This window comes from Pelophylax lessonae, assembly GCF_965119305.1.
Source record: "Pelophylax lessonae genome assembly, chromosome: 8".
Taxonomy (NCBI): Eukaryota; Metazoa; Chordata; class Amphibia; order Anura; family Ranidae; genus Pelophylax; species Pelophylax lessonae.
In genome coordinates, this window is record NC_138775.1 from 8777679 (window position 1) to 8804548 (window position 26870).

Consider the following 26870-nt stretch of genomic DNA (forward strand, 5'->3'; position numbering starts at 1 on the left):
GGGACATTAGAGTGTAAGCTCCTCTGGTACAGAGACTGATGTGAATGTGGGGGGACATTAGAGTATAAGCTCCTCTGGTACAGAGACTGATGTGACTGTGGGGGGACATTAGAGTGTAAGCTCCTCTGGTACAGAGACTGATGACTGTGGGGGAGGGGACATTAGAGTGTAAGCTCCTCTGGTACAGAGACTGATGTGACTGGCTCAGTGATCTCTGTACAGCACTGCGGTATATGTCAGAGCTATATAAATGTATAATAATAGTGTGTGACTGTAGGGGGGGGGGGGACATTAGAGTGTAAGCTCCTCTGGTACAGAGACAGATCAATACTGTTTGAAAAGTGATGAGGAATAGGACAACATAATATACATAAAAAAGATAATTTATTAGTATTTTTATATTCATTTTCTTTTAACATTATATAAAATACCTCAAACACATGAACCTCAAAAACTAAAAATGTCAGCATCAATGGCAACGAATCAGCTTCTTTCGTTTTTCAAATACTGTACGGAACTATGAAAGGAATCCCCCACATTGGCCACAGGAGGGTGGGGCAGTTTTCCAGGTTGCAGTCCTGTAGAGTCAGTTCCCCCTCCCAGCAGTGTCGAGGGTTCCATTTCCTGAGCATTGAGCGTTCTCCATCCCCAGACCTCACTTCATACACACAATGATGTTCGGATCGCTGTCTAGCCTCTCGTCTAACTCCCGATAGCTCATCCCTGCAGGAGAAAATGCTTTCATTATATTTCTGTAGCGCTTTATCTGCTGTTGGGGGCCGTCGTCCTGGGGGGGGGGCTCTTCAGGGGATCATTCTGGGGCCAATTAAGACAGGAGTCAATTACCCTCACAGCATGCTTTTAGAGTGTAGGAGGGAACCGGAGTACCCGGAGAGAACCAACACAAGCACAGGAAGAACATGCAAACCCCAGATTTTTAATTTTTAATACATTTGCAAAGATTTTAAACAAACTTCTCTCACGTTGTCATTATGGGGGATTGTTTGTAGAATTTTGAGGAAAAGAATGAATTTATTCCATTTTGGAATAAGGCTGTAACATAACAAAATGTGGAAAAAGTGAAGCGCTGTGAATACTTTCTGGATGCATTGTATATCATGTTTGGGGGTTTTATGTAATCTTCAGGCCGAAAATGTTTTTTTTTTTTGCATGTGTGATTAAAAAAAAAAAAAAAAACCAGCTCAGGCAGGAAGGGGTTATTGATCCACAAAGCTCTGACACTTCTTATGTAACGATGCGCCAAATACCAAAATGAATAAAAAATTGAATTGCAAAAAATGCCTATTTATGCACCCTGCAAGTATTTTCTAGCTGCTTTGTGGGTGCCCCCCAACCCCCCCCCCCCCCCTGTGATGCTGGCGGAGTACCTGTCTTGCAGCAGATCTCATCGTATGTGTGGCTCCCGGTGTAGAGGCGAGCGGGGGGGCTCCTCTCATCCCGGGACACTTTTACTGGATACTTCTGGAGTCTTCTGATCAGGTTCTTCATCAGACCGAACTGGATGAGTTTGCTGAGCAAACAGAGAGGACAGAGTGATACTAAATGGGACAATCCTCAACTCTGCACTCTACAGGTCTGCAATTTGATTTTAATGGTGACACATTAAAAAAAAAAAAATTGATTAGCAAAGCTGTCCTGGACACAAATACTCAGATATCTCCCAACTGTTACTGCTTCAAGCTCATTCTTGCTCCTAATATGGAGACTGTAACAGACCTCAGCCTGCACTCCAATGACATCACTACTATGTAAAAGCTTCATTCAACTACATCCAGCATACAGTGTGTCCCCGCCTGAGAACCGCTCACTGACGCGTTTTACCCTACTGTCGAAATTAGAAGTCATTTTTATTTATTTTTTTAACCTGAAAAGGCAAAGTTATAATGTGCTAGTATGGATCGCATACTAGCAGGATACATGAAACTTACCTTAGAACGTTTAGGAGATATTTACTGTACCTATAGGTAGGCTTGATTATAGGCATACAAACTTTTTTATTAGGGTGAAAAAAAAATAGGTAAAAGTCATGTATGGGAGTTTTCTCCCACTTTAAGCCCATTGGGGTGAAATGTACCAGAGAGGGTCGGTTCTCATTCAGAGACATGCTGTACGTCAGGGGTCACCAAACTTTCTAAACAAAGGGCCAGCTTACTGTCCTTCAGATTTTGAAAGCCCAAACTGGCCAGTCTGAGTAGAAAATGCCCTGGTTTCAATGGGAGTAAAGCATGCCCCATCATTGGTATCAGCGGGAGGAATAGTCCCCCATCATTGGCATCAGTGGGAGGAATAGTGCCCCATCATTGGTATCAGTGGGAGGAATAGTGCCCCATCATTGGTATCAGTGGGAGGAATAGTGCCCCATCATTGGTATCAGTGGGAGGAATAGTGCCCCATCATTGGTATCCGTGGGAGGAATAGTGCCCCATCATTGGTATCCGTGGGAGGAATAGTGCCCCATCATTGGTATCCGTGGGAGGAATAGTGCCCCATCATTGGTATCCGTGGGAGGAATAGTGCCCCATCATTGGTATCCGTGGGAGGAATAGTGCCCCATCATTGGTATCAGCGGGAGGAATAGTCCCCCATCATTGGTATCAGCGGGAGGAATAGTCCCCCATCATTGGTATCAGTGGGAGGAATAGTGCCCCATCATTGGTGTCAGTGGGAGGAATAGTGCCCGATCATTGGTGTCAGTGGGAGGAATAGTGCCCCATCATTGGTGTCAGTAGGAGGAATAGTGCCCCATCATTGGTGTCAGTGGGAGGAATAGTGCCCCATCATTGGTATCACTGTGAGGAATAGTGTCCCATCATTTGCATCAGTGGGAGGAATAGTGTCCCATCATTTGCATCAGTGGGAGGAATAGTTCCCCATCATTGGTGTCAGTGGGAGGAATAGTGCCCCATCATTGGTGTCAGTGGGAGGAATAGTGCCCCATCATTGGTGTCAGTGGGAGGAATAGTGCCCCATCATTGGTGTCAGTAGGAGGAATAGTGCCCCATCATTGGTGTCAGTGGGAGGAATAGTGCCCCATCATTGGTGTCAGTGGGAGGAATAGTGTCCCATCATTGGTGTCAGTGGGAGGAATAGTCCCCCATCATTGGTGTCAGTGGGAGGAATAGTCCCCCATCATTGGTGTCAGTGGGAGGAATAGTCCCCCATCATTGGTATCAGTGGGAGGAATAGTCCCCCATCATTGGTATCAGTGGGAGGAATAGTGCCCCATCATTGGAAGGAATAGTTCCCCATTATTGGTATTAGTTGGAGGAATAGTTCCCCATTATTGGTATCAGTGGGAGGAATAGTGCCCCATTGTTGGCATTATATGAAAATATAGTGCCCCATCATTGGTGTTATTAGAAGAAATAGTGCCTCATCATAAGGGTTATTAAGAAGAATAGTGCCCTATCACTGGTGTCATTGGAAGAAATAGTGCCCCGTCATTGGAAGGAATAGTGCCCCCATCATTGGTGTCATAGGGAGGAATAGTGTCCTATAAATACACTACTGCCTGGACCATCCAGTTCATCTTGGGTTCATTGCACTTTCATTAGGCACTCTCATTGGAGAAGGTAGCGAGAGGTTGTGCTCCCCCAGCCCAACAGCATCCTCCTCTACATTCTGTCTTTCTTGTCTCGGATTTTTCTTATTCCTTTTTTTACCCACAGTCCTTGTTCATGCCTCGACTACAATGATTCAGAGCAGATGTAGAGTAGAGGGTACTGAATTAAAATTCAAAGGTCTGGTCACAAGTTAGATGACATGTACATCAAGTGAAGAGGGCTGTGCCATAATTAGATTGCCATCATGTTCATGGCCCTCGCACAGGTGTTTGCTGCAGTACGCCTATGTGAACAAGGCCTAAGGCTGTCACAGTCAAACCCACGTGCCTAAAGGAACTGCAAATACAAATAATCTTCCCTGCAAAAAAAGGAACAAAGGTCCCAGTAGGGAGCATAGGTCCTTACTCCTTGACACTAGACAGAAAAAACTGAGCTGCCCTTAGCAGATGGGGGGGTTGGCCCCTGGGCTCTGTTCTTGTGTCTACTCGAGCAGGGGACTTTATAACCCAACAGTAAAGATCTTTAAGACTTCCGCTGTGTCCCTCAGTGAACAGAAGAGAAAGGAAAACGTATGATATACAGGGAGCCCCAGACTATATACAACACACACAAATGATAGATAAAAACGGGCACTGACCGCTCATCCACTCTCTGCAGCTGCTGCGTATGCCGGGCGATGAGGTCGCGCACCGTAGTCCCAGGACTGAGACCGCAGTATAACTGGAAGACATCACGGAGACTCGGCCGCTTCAGACCTACGGAAGGGACATGTACAGGATTTGTAGGGTTTGCCGGCTGGGAAACCTACTTAAGGCTAAAAATGTATTAGACCTTTGGGGTACACCGACCGCATCCAGAGGTCTTACTGACCGGTTACGGCGTGGTGCCTCTGGTCAGCTGACCGGGTACCTATCCCAATGAACTCTACATTTAAGACCCCGGCATCATAATGTTCACTCATTGTAAGAAATAACCAAAGCTTCTAGACCATTATTATTGTTACACAGGATTTATATATGGCCAACAGTTCACAGCTTTACAATATAATGGGAGACTATACAGTTACAATACAAGAGGGTTAGGAGGGCTCAGCTCATAGGAGCTTACAATCAAAATGGGAGGAGTAAGTAATACAAAAAAGGTAAAAACTGTGGACGATGAGTTGATGGAGGAAGTCAAAGTTGACTGAGGGGGTGGAGGACACTGAGCAGAGGCCAGTGGAGGGATTGTCTCCACCCCTCCCGAGGCCACCGGAGCCAGTGGAGGGATTGCCAGAGAGGGGTGGAGGACATGGTCCGGAGGCCAGTGGAGGGATTGCCAGAGAGGGGTGGAGGACATGGACCGGAGGCCAGTGGAGGGATTGCCAGAGAGGGGTGGAGGACACTGAGCAGAGGCCAGTGGAGGGATTGCCAGAGAGGGGTGAAGGACACTGAGCCGAGGCCAGTGGAGGGATTGGCAAGGAGGGGTGGAGGACACTGAGGTGAGGCCAGTCGGGGGATTAGACACTGAGCTGAGGCCAGTGGAGGGATTGGCAGAGAGGGGTGGTGGACACTGGGCAGAGACCAGTCGGGGGATTAGACACTGAGCTGAGGCCAGTGGAGGGATTGGCAGAGAGGGGTGAAGGACACTGAGCCGAGGCCAGTGGAGGGATTGGCAGAGAGGGGTGAAGGACACTGAGCCGAGGCCAGTGGAGGGATTGGCAGAGAGGGGTGGTGGACACTGGGCAGAGACCAGTCGGGGGATTAGACACTGAGCTGAGGCCAGTGGAGGGATTGGCAGAGAGGGGTGAAGGACACTGAGCCGAGGCCAGTGGAGGGATTGGCAGAGAGGGGTGAAGGACACTGAGCCGAGGCCAGTGGAGGGATTGGCAGAGAGGGGTGGAGGACACTGAGCAGAGGCCAGTGGAGGGATTGGCAGAGAGGGGTGAAGGACACTGAGCTGAGGCCAGTGGAGGGATTGGCAGAGAGGGGTGGAGGACACTGAGTGGAGGCCAGTTCAAGGATTAGCTGAAAGAGGTGAAGGACACTGAGTGGTATGGTCTGTGTAGATGAATTGCAATATTCGATGCAAGAGATAAATAGAGAGATCTGATTGGTAGCTCGGTGGTGTTGTTGGGTAAAAGGTCACTAACTTTGGAAATGTTAGTGATGCACAGGATACAGGATGTAGATGGGAAAGTAAATGAGTAGTGTAGCAAAAGACAACTGGGCAGGGCTGACACCACTCAGTGCAGAGAAATGCTGTGTGTGGTCAGCCAACAACAGAACTTAGAAGTGCAGTAGGTGTGTTTCTGTACTTGAAGGGTTAAACCATGTATCGCATTCTGTTTGGCCAGACATAACATCATATTTCTAGATGTACATTGAGAAGTGACATCACATACCCGGCTTGCTGACATAAGACACACATTCATCCTGCAGCGTCTTGTCATGGATGAGCTCCTGAACACGAGGCGTGGTGCAATATACGTTGGAATACTAAAACAAAAGAAGGAATAAGGGTATATAAATGTACTGGAAGTACATCAGTAATTACATAGTTACATAGTTACATAGTAGGTGAGGTTGAATAAAGACAATAGTCCATCCAGTTCAACCTGTGTAGGTGTGTGTGACTGTAATCATCTAACATAGCCCTCAATCTCCTGATCCTTGAGATGTAAGTCTAAGAGTCTTTTGAAAGTCACCATACTACCCGCAGAAACCACCTCTTGTGGTAGACAATTCCACAATCTTGTAGCCCTAACAGTAAAGAAACCCCCACGTTGCCTGAGGTTAAAACGCTTCTCCTCTAATCGCATTGTATGTCCTCGAGTCCTCATGCAATTCCTTCGAATGAACAGCTTTTCATCTAAGCTGAGATCCCCATTAAGATATTTATAAATTGCTATCATGTCCCCTCTCAGACGTCTTTTCTCCAGGGAAAATAAATCGAGCGATTGCAGCCGCTCTTCATAGGTAAGGTCCTCCAACCCCCTAATCAGTTTAGTTGCCCTTCTCTGGACTTTCTCCAGCTCCAACACATCCCTCCTGAGGACTGGCGACCAGAACTGGACAGAATACTCCAGATGCGGTCGGACCAGAGTTTTATAAAGTGGAAGGATTATAGTCTTATCTCTGGAATACATCCCTTTCTTTATGCATGCTAATATTCTGTTGGCTTTGGAAGCTGCCGCTTGGCATTGCATGCTGTTGCCTAATCTATCATCAACTAAGACTCCCAGATCCTTCTCCATTTTTGATTCCCCCAAGGGTTCCCCTCCTAACGTGTATTGTGTTTTTATGTTTTTGGTCCCCAAGTGCAAAACCTTACACTTCTCCAAGTTTTTTAACGCTACGGTTTAGCCAGCCAGGTTTGGCTTTGTCTCTTCTAAATTTATATGAATTAATATGAAACAAATTAAAAAAACAAATAATAATTTTGTGTAGATATTTTGATATTTGCATAACTCCTCCCACTGCTTGCATCAGGACCAAGGGCTCTATAGATGTTGGGATGTTTTCAAGAAGCAATGTACAGGCCACTCCCACCAGGCATGATCTGCCTGCATTGCACAGAGAAGCACAGAGACCTAGTGATGATGTCACAGAGACTGAAATAAGGTAATGAAAAAAACTTTTTTGAGGGGGGGGGGGGGGGAACCAAGAAGGCACCATATAAAAAGATTAACCACTTAACGACTGTAGCTCCCCAGTGCCAGCAGCACTCATGCAGCCCCAGACCATGACACTCCCACCACCATGCTTGACTGTAGGGAAGACACACTTGTCTTTGTACTCCTCACCTGGTTGCCGCCACACACGCCTGACACCATCTGAACCAAATAAGTTCATCTTGGTCTCATCAGACCACAGGAGATGGTTCCAGTAATCCATGTCCTTAGTCTGCTTGTCTTCAGCAAACCATTTGCGGACTTTGTGCATCATCTTTAGAAGAGGCTTCCTTCTGGGATGACAGCCATGCAGACCAATTGGATGCAGTGTGCGGCGTATGGTCTGAGCACTGACAGGCTGACACCCCACCCCTTCATCCTCTGCAGCAATGCTGGCAGCACTCATATGTCTATTTCCCAAAGACAACCTCTGGATATGACGCTGAGCACGTGCACTCAACTTCTTTGGTTGACCATGGTGAGGCCTGTTCTGAGAGGAACCTGTCCTGTTAAACCGCTGTATGGTCTTGGCCACCGTGCTGCAGCTCAGTTTCAGGGTCTTGGCAATCTTCTTATAGCCTAGGCCAGTGATGGCGAACCTTGGCACCCCAGATGTTTTGAAACCACATTTCCCATTATGCTCATGCATTCTGCAGTGTATTGGAGCACCATGGGAAATGTGGTTCCAAAACATCTGGGGTGCCAAGGTTCACCATCACTGGCCTAGGCCATCTTTATGTAGAGCAACAATTCTTTTTTTCAGATCCTCAGAGAGTTCTTTGCCATGAGGTGCCATGTTGAACTTCCAGTGACCAGTATGAGAGAGTGAGAGCGATAACACCAAATTTAACACACCTGCCCCCCATTCACACCTGAGACCTTGTAACACTAACAAGTCACATGACACCGGGGAGGGAAAATGGCTAATTGGCCCAATTTGGACGTTGTCACTTAGGGGTGTACTCACTTTTGTTGCCAGTGGTTTAGACATTAATGGCTGTGTGTGGAGTTATTTTGAGGGGACAGTAAATTTACACTGTTATACAAGCTGTACACTCACTGCTTTACATTGTAGCAAAGTGTCATTTCTTCAGTGTTGTCACATGAAAAGATAGAATAAAATATTTACAAAGATGTGAGGGGTGTACTCACTTTTGTGAGATACTGTGTATAGCGGAAAGCAAAAAATACTGTTTTTTGTTTTGTTTTTTTTTTCAGAATTGTTGCTCTTTGTTTATTGCGCAAAAAAAATAAATAAAATAAAAATCGCAGAGGTGATCAAATACCACCAAAAGAAAGCTCTATTTGTGGGAAAAAAATTAAATTTTATTTGGGTACAGTGTCGCACGACCGCGCAATTGTCAGATAAATTAACGCAGTGCTGAATCGCAAAAAATGGCCTGGTCATTAAGGGGGGAAAATCGTCCGGTCCAGAACTGGTTAAACATCGGATAGAATTGTGAAAGATTCAATGTAACACAATGAGGGAAGATGAAGATTTCTCACCTGGAAAATGGATACTAATGTCACAACACCGTAATACCTGAAAAACAAGGATTTAAAAAATAAAATTAAAGTTTACAGAACTTTAAATTTAAGGGATTTTATTTCCAGATTCCCATTTCCCTGGGCTGATTCCACCCCCCACCCCACCCCTCCCCCCAACAAACATGAGGTTCTGGATGGCGATCCGCACAAGGTTCAGCTCCACATCTGCCTCTGCCGAGATCTTCTGGATGTGACGGAATCCATCGATGTACGGGAGAATCTAGACAAGGCAAACGTAAACCCAAGGTAAAGACTTCATTCATCATCAATCCCCTCTCCCCCGGATTTGTACTGCTGCCTAGACATGTGCGATTCATATCGTTCCGTATCCAAATTCTAGATCAAATTCCAGATCTTTTTTTCGTTGGAGATTCAGATGTATCTGAATTTTTCGAATCACAATAGTCATAAATTTCAATGAATCCGAAACAACAAAACAAAAAATGAAGCCAAAATTCAAATTTAATTTGAATTGAATTGGAAAACAAATTTGAAATATGAACATATTGCTGATTTCCTTGAAAGACTGTATTAGTGTTAGAATATAGCTGTCTTCCGTAAGAAGAAAAGAATAGAATAGATCAAAATAATAGAATAAGGCTACGTTCACATCTTGGCGTTGCTATTTACAGGCGTTTTTGTGCAGGCGTTTATTAGGTTGACAAGTGACCAATGGAAAAAAAATAAAAACGCTTGTAATCTGCCCAAAAAGAAGCTCATGTACTTTTTTAGCGTTGGGCGTTTTGCTTAAAACGTCAAAACGCTCAGATGTGAACAGGGGCCATGAAATGAATAGGATTTGTCTTGTTGGGCGTTTTTTGAGCTGATCCTAGGAACAGAAAAACGCCCCAAAAACGCCTACATGTGAACTTAGCCTAAAATAGAAAAAATATAGCCTTCTTCCGAAAATTTGAAAAAGAATAGAATAAAACAGAATAGCATTAGAAAAGAACAGAACAGAGTAACACAGAACAGAATAGAAAATAAAAGAATAGAATAAAATGGAACAGAAAATAAAGGAATAAAAAAAGAATAGAATAAAATAGAAAGAATATAGCCTTCTTCCGAAAATAATAGAATAAAACAGAATAGAATTAGAAAAGAACAGAACAGAGTAAAACAGAATAGAAAATAAACAAATAGAATAAAATGGAACAGAAAATAAAGGAATAAAAAAAGAATAGAATCAAATAGAAAGAATATAGCCTTCTTCCGAAAATTCGAAAAGAATAGAATAAAACAGAATAGAATTAGGAAAGAACAGAATAGAGTAAAACAGAACAGAATAGAAAATAAAAGAATAGAATAAAATGGAACAGAAAATAAAGGAATAAAAAAAGAATAGAATATAAAAAATATAGCCGTCTTTTGAAATTTGAAAAGAATAGAATAAAACAGAATAGAATTAGAAAAGAACAGAACAGAGTAAAACAGAATAGAAAATAAACAAATAGAATAAAATGGAACAGAAAATAAAAGGAATAAAAAAATAATATAAAGAATATAGCCGTCTTCTGAAATTTGGAAAGAATAAAAAAAAAAAAAAAAAAAAGAAAGAAGAAGAATAGAGTAAAACAAAACAGAATAGAACAGAAAATAAAATAATAAAATAGAATAAAAAGAATAACCATCTTCCGAAATTCGAATAGAATAGAACCAGCTATTCTTCACAAGGAGTTTGTATCAATTCAATATTTTTTGATTTGAATACTTCGAATTCAATGGAAAAATTGGAATCTAGACAAATGCAATGCAAGGCAATTAAAATAAATAACTTAATGTATCGATCCGAAACTAAACAAGTTATATCGTTCTGCACGTCAACTGTTGTCCCGCCTCTCACAGTTATTCGCTTCCTCTGCCATCAGTAATGTTTGCCCTTTGTCATGTCTGGACCCGATCCTTCAGTCTGGCGTCAGTCAGTGTTCTGCTATTTTGGAGTATTATATTAAAGAACACAACCCCGGCATCCTTTTAAATGTACATCCCTGCTGGTCACTGGGTGGTGCAGATTTTCAGCTGTGTAACATGCTAATCTGTTGCTTCAGTACACTTAAATATTATGTAATCAAGTAACTGATCAGCAGATTGCACAGCTAAAGTCTGTAGCGCCCAGCAGAAATGCACATGTAAAGGGATGAAGGGGAGGTTCTTTCATATGCCAGCAGGAACACCCAGTGGTCATATCAATGGGCTTTAAAAGAGGTATTTCTTGAAAACAAAATTATTTGATTAATAAATATTAAGTGCATATTAATCAAAAAAAAAAAAAAGGGGGGGGGTAGGGAGGGGAAAGTTTTATATGCATACAATATACTTCAGATTTAAATGGGACTACTCAGCATCATTCAACCCACTTGATGCAATTATTCCCCTTTTGCCCTTTGAGGGGAGGGGTGGAGGAGCTGGGACAGAAAATTAGACACTCCCAGAAGGGGAGGGGACTGTAATGCCTATATGGAGGAGCTGGGCTGGCACAGACTGAAATGAGTCACTCCCAGAAGGGGAGGAGACTGTAATGCCCATATGGAGGAGCTGGGCTGGCACAGACAGTAATTTGACGCTCCCAGAAGGGGAGGGGACCGTAATGCCCATATGGAGGAGCTGGGCTGGCACAGACAGAATCTAGACCCTCCCAGAAGGGGAGGGGTCTGTAATGCCCATATGGAGGAGCTGGGCTGGCACAGACAGAAATTAGAAGCTCCCAGAAGAGGAGGGGGCTGTAATGCCCATATGGAGGAGCTGGGCTGGCACAGACAGAAATTTGTCACTCTCAGAGGGGGAGGGGACTGTAATGCCCATATGGAGGAGCTGGGCTGGCACAGACAGAAATTAGACACTCCCAGAAGAGGAGGGGGCTGTAATGCCCATATGGAGGAGCTGGGCTGGCACAGACAGAAATTTGTCACTCCCAGAGGGGGAGGGGACTGTAATGCCCATATGGAGGAGCTGGGCTGGCACAGACAGAAATTTGTCACTCCCAGAGGGGGAGGGGACTGTAATGCCCATATGGAGGAGCTGGGCTGGCACAGACCGAAATTTGTCACTCCCAGAGGGGAGGGGACTGTAATGCCCATATGGAGGAGCTGGGCTGGCACAGACAGAAATTTGTCACTCCCAGAGGGGGAGGGGACTGTAATGCCCATATGCAGGAGCTGGACTGGCACAGACAAAAATTAGACACTCCCAAAAGGAATTAGACACTCCCAGAAGGGGGGGGGGGCGTTATAGCCATATGGAAGAGCTGGGCTGGCACAGACAGAATCTAGACCTTCCCAGAAGGGGAGGGGACAGTAATGCCCATATGGAGGAGGTAGGCTGGCACAGACAAAAATACGACCCTCCCAGAAGGAATTAGACACTCCCAGAAGGGGAGGGGACTGTTTTAGCTATATGGAGGAGCTGGGCTGGCACAGACAAAAATAAGACCCTCCCAGAAGAGGAGGGGACTTTAATAGGCTTATGGAGGAGCTGGGGTGGCACAGACAGAAATTAGACCCTACCAGAAAGGGAGAGGACTGTAATGCCCATATGGAGGAGCTGGACTGGCGCAGACAGAATCTAGACCCTCCCAGAAGGGGAGGGGACTGCAATGTCCAGGAGCTGATGGAATGGGCTCCCAATCATCACTGTGACAGCCAATAACAGAAGTCGGGTGTTCAGACAGTCCTCGACACCCCCACCCATTTAAAAGGGACGTTGGGGCTGGGCGGGAAGGGCTTAAAATACTCGACTGCCCTGAGCTTTTACCAGCAGTTTTGGTGACAGGGTCTCTTTAAAGAGTAAGCAGCTCTGTATTCAGGTTCAGTACAATGGATCTCCCACTTACCTGCTGTGTGGTTAAATCCCATTGTGCATTGCAGAATTCTTCCTTATCCTCTGTGAACACGGGAACGTCATATTCCTGGGCAGTAGGGGGCGCCGCACGCAGCTCGATCACCTTCAGGTGCATGGTGTTACTTTCATCTATGGGATGAGAAGACACAGCCATGAACACTTACCCGCATGGCACGGGGCACAGCGAATCACACTGAGAGTACCTATGGGCAGTGAGCACTCCCCGGTGGTGTTCAGCTCCTTCCGCAGGTAGGTCATTATGGGCACCAACCTCTGCTTGCTGTCCTCATTGGAGATGAATCCAGACTCCAACTGAAAGACAAGGAAAGAGGATCACAGGAACGGATTACTCAAAGCCGATGATCATTGTCCCTTCTAGATTATCTAGAGAAAATAATTACAGAGCATCCGGAAAGTATTCACAGCGCTTCACTTTTTCCACATTTTGTTATGTTACAGCCTTATTCCAAAATGGAATAAATTCATTATTTTCCTCAAAATTCTACAAACAATCCCCCATAATGAAAACATGAAGGAAGTTTGTTTGAAATCTTTGTAAATGTATTAAAAATAAATCCCATGTACAAAAGTATTCACCCCCTTTGCTCAATACTTTGTTGAAGCTCCTTTGGCACCAATTACAGCCTCCAGTATTTCTGAGTATGATGCTACAAGCTTGGCACTCCTATTTTTGGGCAGTTTCTCCCATGATTCTTTGCAGGACCTCTCAAGCTCCATCAGGTTGGATGGGGGAGGGTCGGTGCACAGCCATTTTCAGATCTCTCCAGAGATGGTCAAATCGGGTTCAAGTCTGGGCTCTGGCTGGGCCACTCACGGACATTCACAGAGTTGTCCCGTAGTCACTCCTTTGTTATCTTGGCTGTGTGCTTAGGGACGTTGTCCTGTTGGAAGATGAACCTTCGCCCCAGTCTGAGGTCCAGAGCGCTCTGGAGGATTTCATCAAGGATGTCTCTGTACATTGCTGCATTCATCTTTCCCTCGATCCTGACTAGTCTCCCAGTTCCTGCCGCTGAAAAACATCCCCACAGCATGATGCCGCCACCACCATGCTTCACAGTAGGGATGGTATTGGCCAGGTGATGAGCGGTGCCTGGTTTCCTCCAGACATGACGCTTGCCATTCAGGCCAAAGAGTTCAATCTTTGTTTCATCAGACCAGAGAATTTTGTTTCTCATGGCCTGAGAGTCCTTCAGGTGCCTATTGGCAAACTCCAGGTGGGCTGTCATGTGACTTTTCCTGAGGAGTGGCTTCCATCTGGCCACTCCTCCATACAGGCCTGATTGGTGGAGTGCTGCAGAGATGGTTGTTCTTCTGGAAGGTTCTCCTCTCTCCACAGAGAAATGCTGGAGCTCTGTCAGAGTGACCATCGGGTTCTTGGTCACCTCCCTGACTAAGGCCCTCCTCCCCCGATCGCTCAGTTTGGCCGGGCGGCTGCTCTAGGAAGAGTCCTGGTGGTTCCAAACTTCCAAACTCCTCCATACAATCCTGTTTCCGAGGTCCAAGGCTCTTTCACCCCCTTCCTGCCCAGGCCAATTTTCAGCTTTCAGGGCTGTTGCACTTTGAATGACAATTGCGCGGTCATGCAACACTGTGCCCATATGAAATTTTTATCATTTTTTTCATACAAATAGAGCTTTTCTTTAGGGTCCTTTCACACGGCCGCTCCGTGTGTCCGCAAATCATCCAATCCGTTTGCGGATGATTTGCGGACATAATGTAAGTGAATGGCACTGCGGGTGTCAGTGGAATACCATCCGCTGACACCCGATTTTCCTCCTGTCAGTTCTGTTCCGTTTTTACGAATGGAACAGAACCCCATTTTTCCTTCCGTGTAAAAAACGGAAAGGAAGGAAAATCGGAGGTCAGCGGTGTCATCCGCTGACATCCGCAGTGCCATAGACTTACATTAGGTCCGCATATCATCCGCAAACGGATGGGATGATATGCGGGCACACGGAGCGGATGACACAAATGTTATCCGCTCCGTGGAAAAAAAAAAAAAGTCCCGCAGCGGACTAAAGCAGCGGAGCGGCCGTGTGAAAGGAGCCTTAGTGGTATTTGATCAACACTGTTTTTTAATATTTGCTAAATAGGCAAACAATTACTGTTATATAATTTTGCAAATAAATAAGATTTATTCATAAAGTTAGGCCAAACCGTATTCTGCTACATTACTTGGTGAAAATAATCCAACTCAGTGTATATTATTTAGTCTGTAGGAAAGATAGATAGATAGATAGATAGATAGATAGATAGATAGATAGATAGATAGATAGATAGATAGATAGATACACACACACATATATAATATATATGAAAACTGAATATATATCCAAAAACTGATTAATCCTGATGTACTGACGGCCGATTTCATTTCTTGAGGCCCGAAAAAACGACAGGACAGTACAAATACCCCCCAAATTACCCCTTTTTGAAAGTAGTCAGTCCAAGATATTTAGTAATAGGCAAGTTAGGTTTTTTATAGTTGAAGTTGAAATATTTTGGAACATTTTTAAAAAAAAATGAAGAACCAGTGCAGTACAGTATTATAATATAACAAGTGTGGCGGTGCTCAGGGACACTGACTGGTGACAATATGTAAAAATAAGAAATAAAAAATAATTGTTTTTAATTTTATGCTTTATTTATTTATTTTTTAATGATTTTTTTTTTGTTTTAAACACACTTTGACCAGAGCAATACAGTGTTACCATAGTAACATTGTACTACTCTGTGGCAGTGATCAAAATTATTTTTTTTTTTTGTTTACACATTATGATTGCTTATACCAGTGAATTTCACTGGAATAAGCAACTATTTTTACTGAATGAAAAAGATTAATTGAGTGTGTTTTGTTGGAATTAGCTGTGACTGGCCACAGCTAATCACTTGGCACAGATGGACTTCAATTGGCCCTGTCTGTACCATGTGATCCCTTGTTAAAAACTGCCTTGTGATCTGCTATGATTGATCACAGCGATCACATGGTACCGGCAGCGAAGCGCTTTACAGGAGGATGTCATATGACGTCCACCCAGAATGAAGAACGTCCCATCCAACCGTCATTCGACCAAAGGCTGGGCAGGAAGTGCTTAAGTAATGGCAAAGTTATTGCCAAATAAACAGGTACGTAGAAAAATTGTATAAATTGCTCCGCCCCATAGGGTGTATACCGGGATGAGAGCAGACAGGGATAAATTGCTCCGCCCCATAGGGGGTATACCGGGATGAGAGCAGACGGGGATAAATTGCTCCTCCCCGCAGGGTGTATACCGGGATGAGAGCAGATGGGGATAAATTGCTCTACCCCATAGGGTGTATACCGGGATGAGAGCAGACGGGGATAAATTGCTCCTCCCCGCAGGGTGTATACCAGGATGAGAGCAGACGGGGATAAATTGCTCCGCCCCATAGGATGTATACCGGGATGAGAGCAGACGGGGATAAATTGCTCCGCCCCATAGGATGTATACCGGGATGAGAGCAGACGGGGATAAATTGCTCCTCCCCGCAGGGTGTATACCGGGATGAGAGCAGATGGGGATAAATTGCTCCGCCCCATAGGGTGTATACCGGGATGAGAGCAGACGGGGATAATCCAATCACCCCACAGCCAAATCAATACCATTGTGTTCCATAAATCAATGTTACTTTGTATATAAATGTAACGCCCACTTCTAACACTCACCTCCAGTGTCTTCAGGTACCCCGCCAGCTTCTTCACTATGGGCTCCAGGGCACACGTCTTGGCCCGCGCATCGCACACGAAGCCCAGATTGAAGAGAAGCGCGTTGCGGCTGTATTTCTTGTGCTCAATACACACCGGGCAGCCAATCAGCTTCTTGTCCATGGCGGTCCTGCAAAACAAAACTGCAGCTAAAAAATATTACCCGTGTGAGCAGCCTCTGGTGGAAGCTGCCATTCCCTGACTGCTGGACTCAATACAGGATTCACAGCACAGAAGGTTCTTCACCTTAATGCACAGAATGCAAACCTTAAGGCTTTACAAACACTTTAGATAACAATGTGACATCTTTTCTTCCATCAGTGTAACCGGCCATGTACGCCGTATACTCACACTGTGATGAGTTTGTTCTGCAGTTCTGGTTTGGTGATGATGTACACCTGAACCGTATCAAAGAGCTCCCGCGATATGTATTCCTCCGGTACCTGCCGAGACAAAACCAATTCATTCATTGAGATTTCCCTCCAGTAGTTTGTGTCTCTGCCCCTCCCACAATGGTGAGATTTCTCTACAGTAGTTTGTGTCTCTGCCCCTCCCACAATGGTGAGATTCCCTGCAGTAGTTTGTGTCTCTGCCCCTCCCACAATGTTGAGCTTTCCCTGCAGTAGTTTGTGTCTCTGCCCCTCCCACAATGGTGAGATTTCCTGCAGTAGTTTGTGTCTCTGCCCCTCCCACAATGGTGAGATTTCCTGCAGTAGTTTGTGTCTCTGCCCCTCCCACAATGTGAGATTTTACTGCAGTAGTTTGTGTCTCTGCCCCTCCCACAATGGTGATATTTCCCCCCAGTAGTATGTGTCTCTGCCCCTCCCACAATGATGAGAGTCTTGACCCCCTACCTTGGCATGTGAGCTAGCATTCCAGTCCGTGCACAGTAGTATTAGTTCTTCAGCCTGGGCTAACACATATGTGATGGCAGACATCACATGTAATTCGCAGCCCATTGCTGTGCAGCTCACATGCGATGTCTGGGCGATGCAAATTCAACAGTTGTATGGCTGAACTCGCAATGGATTCCCACATAAAAGGTGTGGGAATAATTTTATCCCTTGTCAGTTTTTCAGGCGGACCGGATTGGATGCTCCATGCATCCCTATTGGGCAGCGGATGTCAGCGGAGACATGTCTGCCAACACCCACTGCCATCCGCATCCGATCCAGACGGATGGAAACCCTATTTTCCATCTGTCCAGCGGATCGGATCTGATGGGGTCGGATGAGAATGAACAGGCGGTCTGTTCTCATCCGATCTCCCCATAGAGGACAGTGGGGAATCTGACAGCTCCCTCTCTGCACACAGAGGGGAGACGGAGCCATCATCCGCCTGCTCAGCGGGGATCAGCGGATCGATCCCCCGCTGAGCAGAATGGACCGTGTGAAAGGACCTTTACTCTGAGTCCTTATTATCCCTCCCCCGTCCTGACCTGGTAGCTGATCTTCGGGCCGAGAGTTGGGTGGAACTCACTGAAGAAAATACATTCAATGTTGCGGCTGGACATCACTGCAAAAAAAAGGAGACACAATGTTATCATTCCCTTCAATCCTTTGTTGCTGCTGATCTCCTGCAGCCTCTCTGCAGTCACTTCCTGTCTACATGATGCACAGCGATGGCTACATGGTATTAATCAGGACGGGTTTCCTGATGGTGACAACAGCGGACCAAATCTGTGCAACGTGTGCTGAAATGACCATTTCCCCCCTCCATCGGAAGCCTGTGTGACAGGGTGACAACACAGCAAAGCAATTGGGAGACAGGGACAGAGTGTTGTCACCCTATAACAGGAAGTTCCTGAAGAAGGAGGGAATGTCTGCCACTGATCAGCCCCTGCAGAACACAGTATACTCACTCATAGGGCTCTGCGGGGTCTCCTTACAGCGGTCAGATCCGGAGATTCTTCGTACAATGAAGATACAATATAAAAGATACAATGTTTCCCTTCCAGGGTCACATATCGCACTTCCTGCGCTCCAAGCCTCTCTCTCAATCTGCTTATCCCCGCCCCTCAGCTCTGACTGGTCTTGTGTCACCCTGTGGCCCGCCCCTTAAATTTTGATTGGTCGCCTCTCTTCTGTTTGAATGCCAAGCTATAACCGGAAATTGCGGACAGTGGGCGGGCCTATTGAGCGATTAGCAGGGCTCCTGTCCAATAGTAAAGCGGAGTGTGGAGACCGGAAGTGAGTGGCCAGGTGCCCGATGACAGCTGAGGGTAAGTTGTTACATTGTACCCCCTGGGGAGGATACATTGTGTCTCCTGCACACTGAGGGGGCCACACTGGGAGGAGCTGGGAAGGGGATTAAAGGGGGGATAATAATCTATATACAGCCTATCCTCAAGAGGGCGCTTGCATCTTTCCACAGGCCTCATTTGATTGGCTCAGCCTTGGACAGGGTCTCTGGGATTGGCTAGCATGGAGCAGGGGAGGTGACAACCAGCACAACTTTGACAGGACTTCCTGTGTGTGGGGTCCCTGGAGGTGGGGGCGGGGTTTTGCTTTGGGATCTGTGCTGAGTACCTCAATGTATGAAATGTCAGAGAATTCCAGCTATGGGGGGAGGGGAGTATGGAAGGGTGAGAGCCCCATCTCTGTACTGGGAGATGATGGTTGAATGGGGAGGTGGTAGTTGGAAGAGTGGATGGGGAGATGATGGTGGCAGGGAAGGGGGATGGGTACATAATGGTTAGGGGAAGGGATGGGAAGGGATGGGAAGGGGGATGGGTACATAATGGTTAGGGGAAGGGATGGGAAGGGGGATGGGTACATAATGGTTAGGGGAAGGGATGGGGAGATGATGGGAAGGGGGATGGGTACATAATGGTTAGGGGAAGGGATGGGGAGATGATGGGAAGGGGGATGGGTACATAATGGTTAGGGGAAGGGATGGGAAGGGGGATGGGTACATAATGGTTAGGGGAAGGGATGGGGAGATGATGGGAGGGGGGAAGGGGGTGATGGTTGGAAGAAGGGATGGGGAGATGATTGTGGGGGGGGGGGGGGGAGGGGAATGGGTACATAATGGGTGGATTGAAGGAGATGGGTACAAAATAGTTGGGGGAAGGGAAAGGAAGATGATTGGGGGGGGGGATGGGGAGATGATGGTGAAGGGGAATGGGTACATGGTGGTGGGGAAGGGGAGTGTGTACATAATGGTTGGGGGAAGGGATAGGGAGACGATTGGGGTGGGGGGATGGGGAGATGATGATAGTGAGGAAGGGGAATGGTTACATAATGGTTGGGGGGAGGGTGATGGTGGGGGGGGGGGGGGATAGGGAGATGATGGTTGGAAGCGCGGGATGAGAACATGATGGGGAGGAGGGGTGGGTGGTAAGATTATGGTTGGGGGGGGGGGGGATGGGGGGTACCAGCCTGATCTTCCATCTGACATTCTGTCTCTCATTTCAGGTCATGGCTCAGAGTGCGGACAGTGACACGCGGGTTCACCGCACCCTGAGAGTGATATCCGGGGCCACCGCTCACCTCGCCACCTTCGCATTCACCATCTTCATGATTTATGTCTCTAAACCTGGATCCAGTGAGTATTGGGGGGGGGGGGGTGGTAGGGTGAGTAAACAGAGATCAGTATGGGGGAGAAGAGATGGGAGGGGAATGAGTAGGGAGGGGGCTGTGAGAGATATGGGGGGGGGGGGGGTCTTGGTGGGGCTGAGCAGGGAGGAAGGCTGGGGGGAGGGGATCAGTGGGGAGGGGGGTGAAGGAGGGGAGGAGGGGGGGCTGAGTATGGAGGAAGGCTGGGGTGAAGAATAAGTAGAGGGAAGGCTGGGGGGGGGGTCAGTGGGGAGGGGGTGAAGGAGGGGAGGAGGAAGGCTGGGGTGAAGAATAAGTAGAGGGAAGGCTGGGGGGGGGGTCAGTGGGGAGGGGGTGAAGGAGGGGAGGAGGAAGGCTGGGGTGAAGAATAAGTAGAGGGAAGGCTGGGGGGGGGGTCAGTGGGGAGGGGGTGAAGGAGGAGGGGAGGAGGAAGGCTGGGGTGAAGAATAAGTAGAGGGAAGGCTGGGGGGGGGGCAGTGGGGAGGGGGGTGAAGGAGGGGAGGAGGAAGGCTGGGGTGAAGAATGAGTAGAGGGAAGGCTGGGGGGGGGGGTCAGTGGGGAGGGGGTGAAGGAGGGGAGGAGGAAGGCTGGGGTGAAGAATAAGTAGAGGGAAGGCTGGGGGGGGGGGTCAGTGGGGAGGGGGGTGAAGGAGGGGAGGAGGAAGGCTGGGGTGAAGAATAAGTAGAGGGAAGGCTGGGGAGGGGGTGAAGGAGGGGGATAAGTGGGTTGGAGAAATGGGCTGGGGGTGTATAAGGGGGAAAGAACTCTGGGGAAGGGGAGGAGCAGAGAGGGGATGTAAAAGTCTTTCCAATAGGGACACATTGCTGGGTGTCATGGCCCCCCCACCCCCCCACTTACAACGTTTAATTGGTGGATAGCGGGCAGCACTGGATGTCATCACTGGTCAGTGAAGATTTAAGGAAGAACTCCTCCAACGGCTGTGAACCTTTTATTTATCTATCAAATTCTTTTTTTACAAAGTTGTTTTTTCTTTACTTTTTCTCATAATATTTTCTTATTTTTTTCCCTCAGCTCTTTTCTCCTGGCACCCTTTCCTCATGACCCTCGCGGTGAGTGACCCCTTGTAAAATCAGTGACAACAGTGGGCTGTGTCTGTGTAATGTTTGCTGGGATAACCACCTGTAGTCCCCATTAGGGGCCATTGTAACAGGGGGACAACGCAAGAACCCTATTGGGTGACAGAGGCGGAGTGTTTTCACCCTATAACGGAAATTACATAGACAAGGATCGGGGTGTACAAATGTCTGACACCAATCAGCTCTCCCCCTGTAACTTGCAACAAAGTTATAATGTTGCTGTCTGATCTCTCGGGGAGGAGAGACTGAGGAAATTCTTCCTCCTGCCTGCAGCAGACTGATGACATCAATTCTCAGCCTAGGCAATACCACTGACTGAAGATCAATGAAAGTTTTTATTATAATGATAAAAGGCGGAGCTTTAATGGGAAATGACACTGTAGCTGTATATTGTAACATATCAGAGATTTATTCACGGAGATGTGTGAAGGGCGGGGCGGTGTTGGGGGACACGCCCATTATAAAACAACAATGGATAGCAGTTCCGCTAAAAATCCCCCCAGTTTATTGTCCTGGTAATGCCGGATCCACAACTCCCTGGCTGTAACTTTGTAATTCTGTATAATAATAATGTTCAGGATTTATTTTATTGATAATAATCTTAATATAAATGGTGTATAATAATAAATCCTGAATAATAATAAATTATGAATTATAATAAAAAAAACTATTATTATTTTTATACAGAATTTATAATATTATTACTATTTGTTTATTTATATTGAGCACAGAATTTTTCACCAACATTTTTCACAGAATCTGCTCACGGAATATATTGAATTTTACTGTATATAGTGATAAAGTAATGCCGGATCCACAACTTCCTGGCTGTAACTTTGTCATTCTGTATAATAATGTTCAAAATGTATTTTATTAATAATAATGTAAATAATAATATAAATTGTGTATAATAATAATAATAATAATAATAATATAATACATCCTGAATAATAATAATATTATAAATCATCAATAATAATAAAAAAAAACTATTAATATTTTTATACAGAATTTATAACATTATTACTGTGTTAAAAAGAATTTAAAACAGCGCTAGCGATCCATGTAAAATTATAAATAGTAATTGGTGAAAAAATTATTAATAAATATTTTATGAATAAATATTCCAGATATAGTAAAAACAGTCCTTAGTAATGATAAGTCCAATAAAGTGCTCAGACGCAGAAACAGTTATCCAAACGGTGCTCAGGTGACAGTTAAACCCTCTAGGTTCCCTACTCACCACAATGATGAGTCTCAAAAGCTTGTAACATCCGTTGGATTATTGCACTCTGGCTGTAGTTATGGCTGATCCAAGATCGGGGTGTCTTGTAAGGGATCGCTCCAAGAAAAGACCTCCGTGAGCCCCAAATGTAAAACAAAAGGACCGCAGATAGTATAGTAGGTTTGGATAATTTATTGGCCCCAAATCAATAAAAACATACTTACAAAATAGAGATATTAAAACCACAAAGTAAAGTGACAAGTGATGGTGGACGCCGCTATTAGCGTGCGTTCCACTGGCTTTCCAGGAAGTATACCGGATGTGACGATGCGTTCCAGCCATACCGGAAGTGCCTGGAAAGCCAGTGGAACGCACGCTAATAGCGGCGTCCACCATCACTTGTCACTTTACTTTGTGGTTTTAATATCTCTATTTTGTAAGTATGTTTTTATTGATTTGGGGCCAATAAATTATCCAAACCTACTATACTATCTGCGGTCCTTTTTTTTTACATTTGGGGCTCACGGAGGTCTTTTCTTGGAGCGATCCCTTACAAGACACCCGATCTTGGATCAGCCATAACTACAGCCACAGTGCAATAATCCAACGGATGTTATAAGCTTCTGAGACTCATCATTGTGGTGAGTAGGGAACCTAGAGGGTTTGACTGTCACCTGAGCACCGTTTGGATAACTGTTTCTGCGTCTGAGCACTTTATTGGACTTATCATTACTAAGGACTGTTTTTACTATATCTGGAATATTTATTCATAAAATATTTATTAATAATTTTTTCACCAATTACTATTTATAATTTTACATGGATTGCTAGCGCTGTTTTAAATTCTTTTTAACACATTCTTATCTAAGATTTACTTAGAGACACAGCAGCTGCACATAATTTATTTTTATATTGTTAATTATAGCACTAATATTTTCACCATAAGCGTTTTAATTTAATATATACATAACATTATTACTATTTGTTTATTTATATTCAGCACAGAATGTTTCACAAAATTTTTCACAGAATCTGCTCACGGAATATATTGAATTGTTATTTTGTATTCATTGTGTTTAGTCTGAGCGCGGTCTCCTATAATAATATAAATTATGAATAATAATAGAAAAAACGTATTATTATTTTTATACAGAATTTATAATATTACTATTATTATAATAAAAAAATATATATATTATATAAATAACAATGAGGAATTTTTTAACTATTATTATTCATAATTTATATTATTATTATTCAGGATTTATATAGAGCCAACTGTTTGCTCAGAGCTTTACAATACAAGGCCCCTTTCACACGGGCTTTCCGATCCGCCTGTCCGTTTTTCAGGCGGACCTGATCGGATGCTCCATGCAGCCCTATGAAGGAGTGGATGTTAGCGGTGACATCTCTGCTGCTATCCGATCCGATCCTGTCCGTGAAATCCGCACCGATGGAAACAATATTTTGCATCCGTCTGGAAAATCAGATCGGATAAGATTTGTGGAGTGATTTGCAGAGAGGGGTGGAGGACACTGAGCAGAGGCCAGTGGAGGGATTGGTATAGAGGGGTGGAGGACACTGAGCAGAGATCAATGGAGGGATTGGTGGAGGGGATTGGCAGGGGGGTAGTGGAGGACAGTGGAGGACAGTGGAGGGAATAGCAGAGAGGGGTGGAGGACACTGAGCGGAGGCCAGTGGAGGGATTGGTAAAGAGGGGTGGAGGCCGGTGGAAGGATTGGCAGAGGGGTGGACGACACTGAGCTGAGGCCAATGGAGGGATTGGTAGAGAGGGATGGAGGTCATTGGAGGGATTGGCAGAGGGGTGGAGGACACTGAGCTGAGGCCAGTGGAAGGATTGGCAGAGAGGAGTGGAGGACACTGAGTGGTCGGTAAGGTAGATGAGTGGCAGCATTCATGATGCACTGAATGGGTAAAGTCTGTGTAGAGGGGAGACTGGAGTTGCAATAATTGAGGGAAGGGATAACAAGGGAGTGGATTAGTAGGTTGGAGGTGAAATGGGTTAAGAAATGTTAGGGAGGTGAAGCTTTGGTCAGTGATTGGATTTTGAGCCAGAAATGTCAGAGTCCAGGATTACACCCCGCATGCTGGCATTGGGGAAGCGGTTGATCTTTGGTGATAGCGGTACATGTTGCACCTCAGTCATATCTCAATGTGATTCTTCTCTCTGCAGTTCTCCTTCTTCATGACGGAGGCCATCATGGTTTTCTCCCCTGACTCCCTCCTGCACTCCCTCTCTCGGAAGGCCCGCACACGAGCTCACTGGGTGCTGCAGCTCCTGGCGGTGCTCTGCGCCCTGCTGGGCCTGGGTATAATCTACACCAACAAAGTATACCAGGAGAAGCCTCATTTTTCCACCTGGCACGGGTTGATGGGCCTGCTGACCATACTGTGGACTGTGGTCCAGAATCTGGGCGGGGTGACCCTACTCTACCCTAAACTGGTGCAGCGCTGGACACTGGCCACTCGAAAGCTCTACCATGCCACGTCTGGCCTCCTGAGCTACCTGCTGGCATGCGGTAGCCTCATGCTGGGAATGTGCTCCTTGTGGTTCACCGCCAACGTCACCGGGATGGCCTGGTACCTGTGCGTCCTCTCTCCGCTTCTCACCGGCCTGGTCGTCATGAACCAAGTGAGTAATGCCTACCTCTACCGGAAAAGGAGCCAGTCCTGAAGAGAGGAGGAGTCACACCGCGTCTGATCCTTCTGCGGGAGAAAGGAGATTTTGCTGTCATCTCTGACGCTTCGGGCGCACAATTTGATATTCCGGCATCAACGCCACCAGGAGGGGAGACATCAGAGGACTTCTGGAGACATCTGGTCCATCTCTACCCCAACATGGCGCATCTTCCCCCTGCCCCCCCCATGCCAAAGGCAAGGAGATCGGCCTCACTCAAATGATGTCCAGATAGAAGAAACTTTATTGTTCTGGACATTGAATACAGAAGGTATACCCAGTCCTCAGTCGTGTTTTACCCAAACGGGGCTCTTCAGATGAAGCGCGCTAGATTAACCACTTTACCACCGGAGGATTTTGCTGTCTACGTCCAGGCCACTTTTTGTGATTCGGCACTGTGCAACTTTAACTGACAATTGCGCGGTCATGCAACGCCGTACCCAAAAGAAATTGACGTCCTTTTTTCCCCACAAACAGAGCTTTCTTTTGGTGGTATTTGATCACCTGTGCGATTTTTACTTTTTGCGCTATAAACAAAAAAAAGCGACAATTTTGAAAAAATAACAATATTTTTCACATTTTTTTTTTATACGAAATTCCCCACAAAAAAAATGTAAAAATCCAATTTTTTTTTTTATAATTTTAGGCCAATTTGTTTTCTGATACATATTTTTGGTAAAAAAAAAAAAAATCGCAATAAGCGTATTTTGATTGGATTGCGCAAAAGTTATTGCGTCTACAAACTAAGGGAAAGATTTTTGGTTTTTTTAACGAGTAATGGCGGCGATCTGCGTTTTTTTTTTTTTTTTTTTTTTTTTTGCGGGACTGCGACATTGTGGCGGACAGATTGGACCCTTGACTGACATTTTTGACACTTTTGGGGTTACCAGTGACATTACTACAGTAATCAGTGCTATACATATGCACTGTTACTGTAAAAATGACACTGGCAGTGAAGGGGTTAACTTTTTTTGAGAGGGAGGGGTTATGTGTGTCCCTAGGGGCGTGCTTCTAGCTGTGATTGGATGTGGCTTGAGGTGTAAGAACAGAGATCAACGGTCCTACATAGCAGAACCGTCTGATCTCCATTCTTACACAGGGGAGAATGACAGGCGGCTGTGTTTACTTTAGCCGCCTGCCTTTCTCCCGCTGTAACTGACGATCGCGAGTGACCGGCGGACGTCGGGTCCGCCGGGCACATGCGCGGCGGGGTCCGTGAGCGAGCGGGGAGCGCGCCTCCGGCGGCGCACGTTCGCTCCCTAGAGCCTCACAGGCTAGCGACTTAGTCCTACATCGCTTTGCCTGTGAGGGGCTGACTGCCGCAGTAAATAGTCGTGCGGCGGTCGGCAAGTGGTTAAGGAGGGTCCAGGAAGGCCTTTTGTATTTATTTTCCAGAACAATAAAGTTTTATCCATGCTGATGTCATCTGCATGCTTGCATAAAACTTTATTGTTCTGGACATTAACTATAGAAGGTCTGGACTACCCAGACCCTCCACACTCGTTCTTCACCAAACAGTTCTCTTAAGGTGAAAAGCATCAAAGTCAGGAGGGTCTCAGCAGACTTCTGTATTTATTTTCCAGAACAGTTAGGTTTTATTCATGCTGTTGTCATCTGAGTGCATTGATACAACTTTATTGTTCCGGACATTAACTACAGAAGGTCAATCCAGACTCTCTTCACTTACATTTCACCCAAACGCCGTTCTCCAGGTGAAGCACACTAAAGTAATGAGGGTCAAGGCAGACCTTCTGTATTCATTTTCCCGAACGATAAACTTTTTTTTTTTTTTTTTATGCTGATGTCATCTGAGTGCATGCATAAAACCTTTATTATTCTGGACATTGAATACAGACGGTCTGGTCTACCCAGACCCTCCACACTTGGGATGCTTGTCAGGAGGGTCGCGGCAGACTTCTGTACG

The 26870-nt window shown here is 45.7% G+C and overlaps 2 protein-coding genes across 2 annotated transcripts; one reads left to right on the plus strand and one right to left on the minus strand.

Annotated features, from left to right (window-relative positions):
* Window positions 1-439: 439 nt before the first annotated feature.
* NPRL2 (NPR2 like, GATOR1 complex subunit) lies at window positions 440-18274 on the minus strand. Its single transcript, XM_082265950.1, has 12 exons — window positions 18231-18274; window positions 17808-17884; window positions 16721-16812; window positions 16331-16499; window positions 12825-12933; window positions 12614-12750; window positions 8907-9004; window positions 8743-8779; window positions 5968-6061; window positions 4222-4339; window positions 1389-1531; window positions 440-723 (listed from the first exon to the last, which is right to left on the minus strand). The coding sequence occupies exons 1-12, from the start codon at window positions 18232-18234 to the stop codon at window positions 656-658; spliced, it is 1146 nt and encodes a 381-aa protein (XP_082122076.1). The 5' UTR covers window positions 18235-18274; the 3' UTR covers window positions 440-655.
* A 234-nt stretch (window positions 18275-18508) lies between these two features.
* CYB561D2 (cytochrome b561 family member D2) lies at window positions 18509-25002 on the plus strand. Its single transcript, XM_082266037.1, has 4 exons — window positions 18509-18590; window positions 19786-19915; window positions 20959-20996; window positions 24443-25002. The coding sequence occupies exons 2-4, from the start codon at window positions 19789-19791 to the stop codon at window positions 24941-24943; spliced, it is 666 nt and encodes a 221-aa protein (XP_082122163.1). The 5' UTR covers window positions 18509-18590; window positions 19786-19788; the 3' UTR covers window positions 24944-25002.
* Window positions 25003-26870: the final 1868 nt, after the last annotated feature.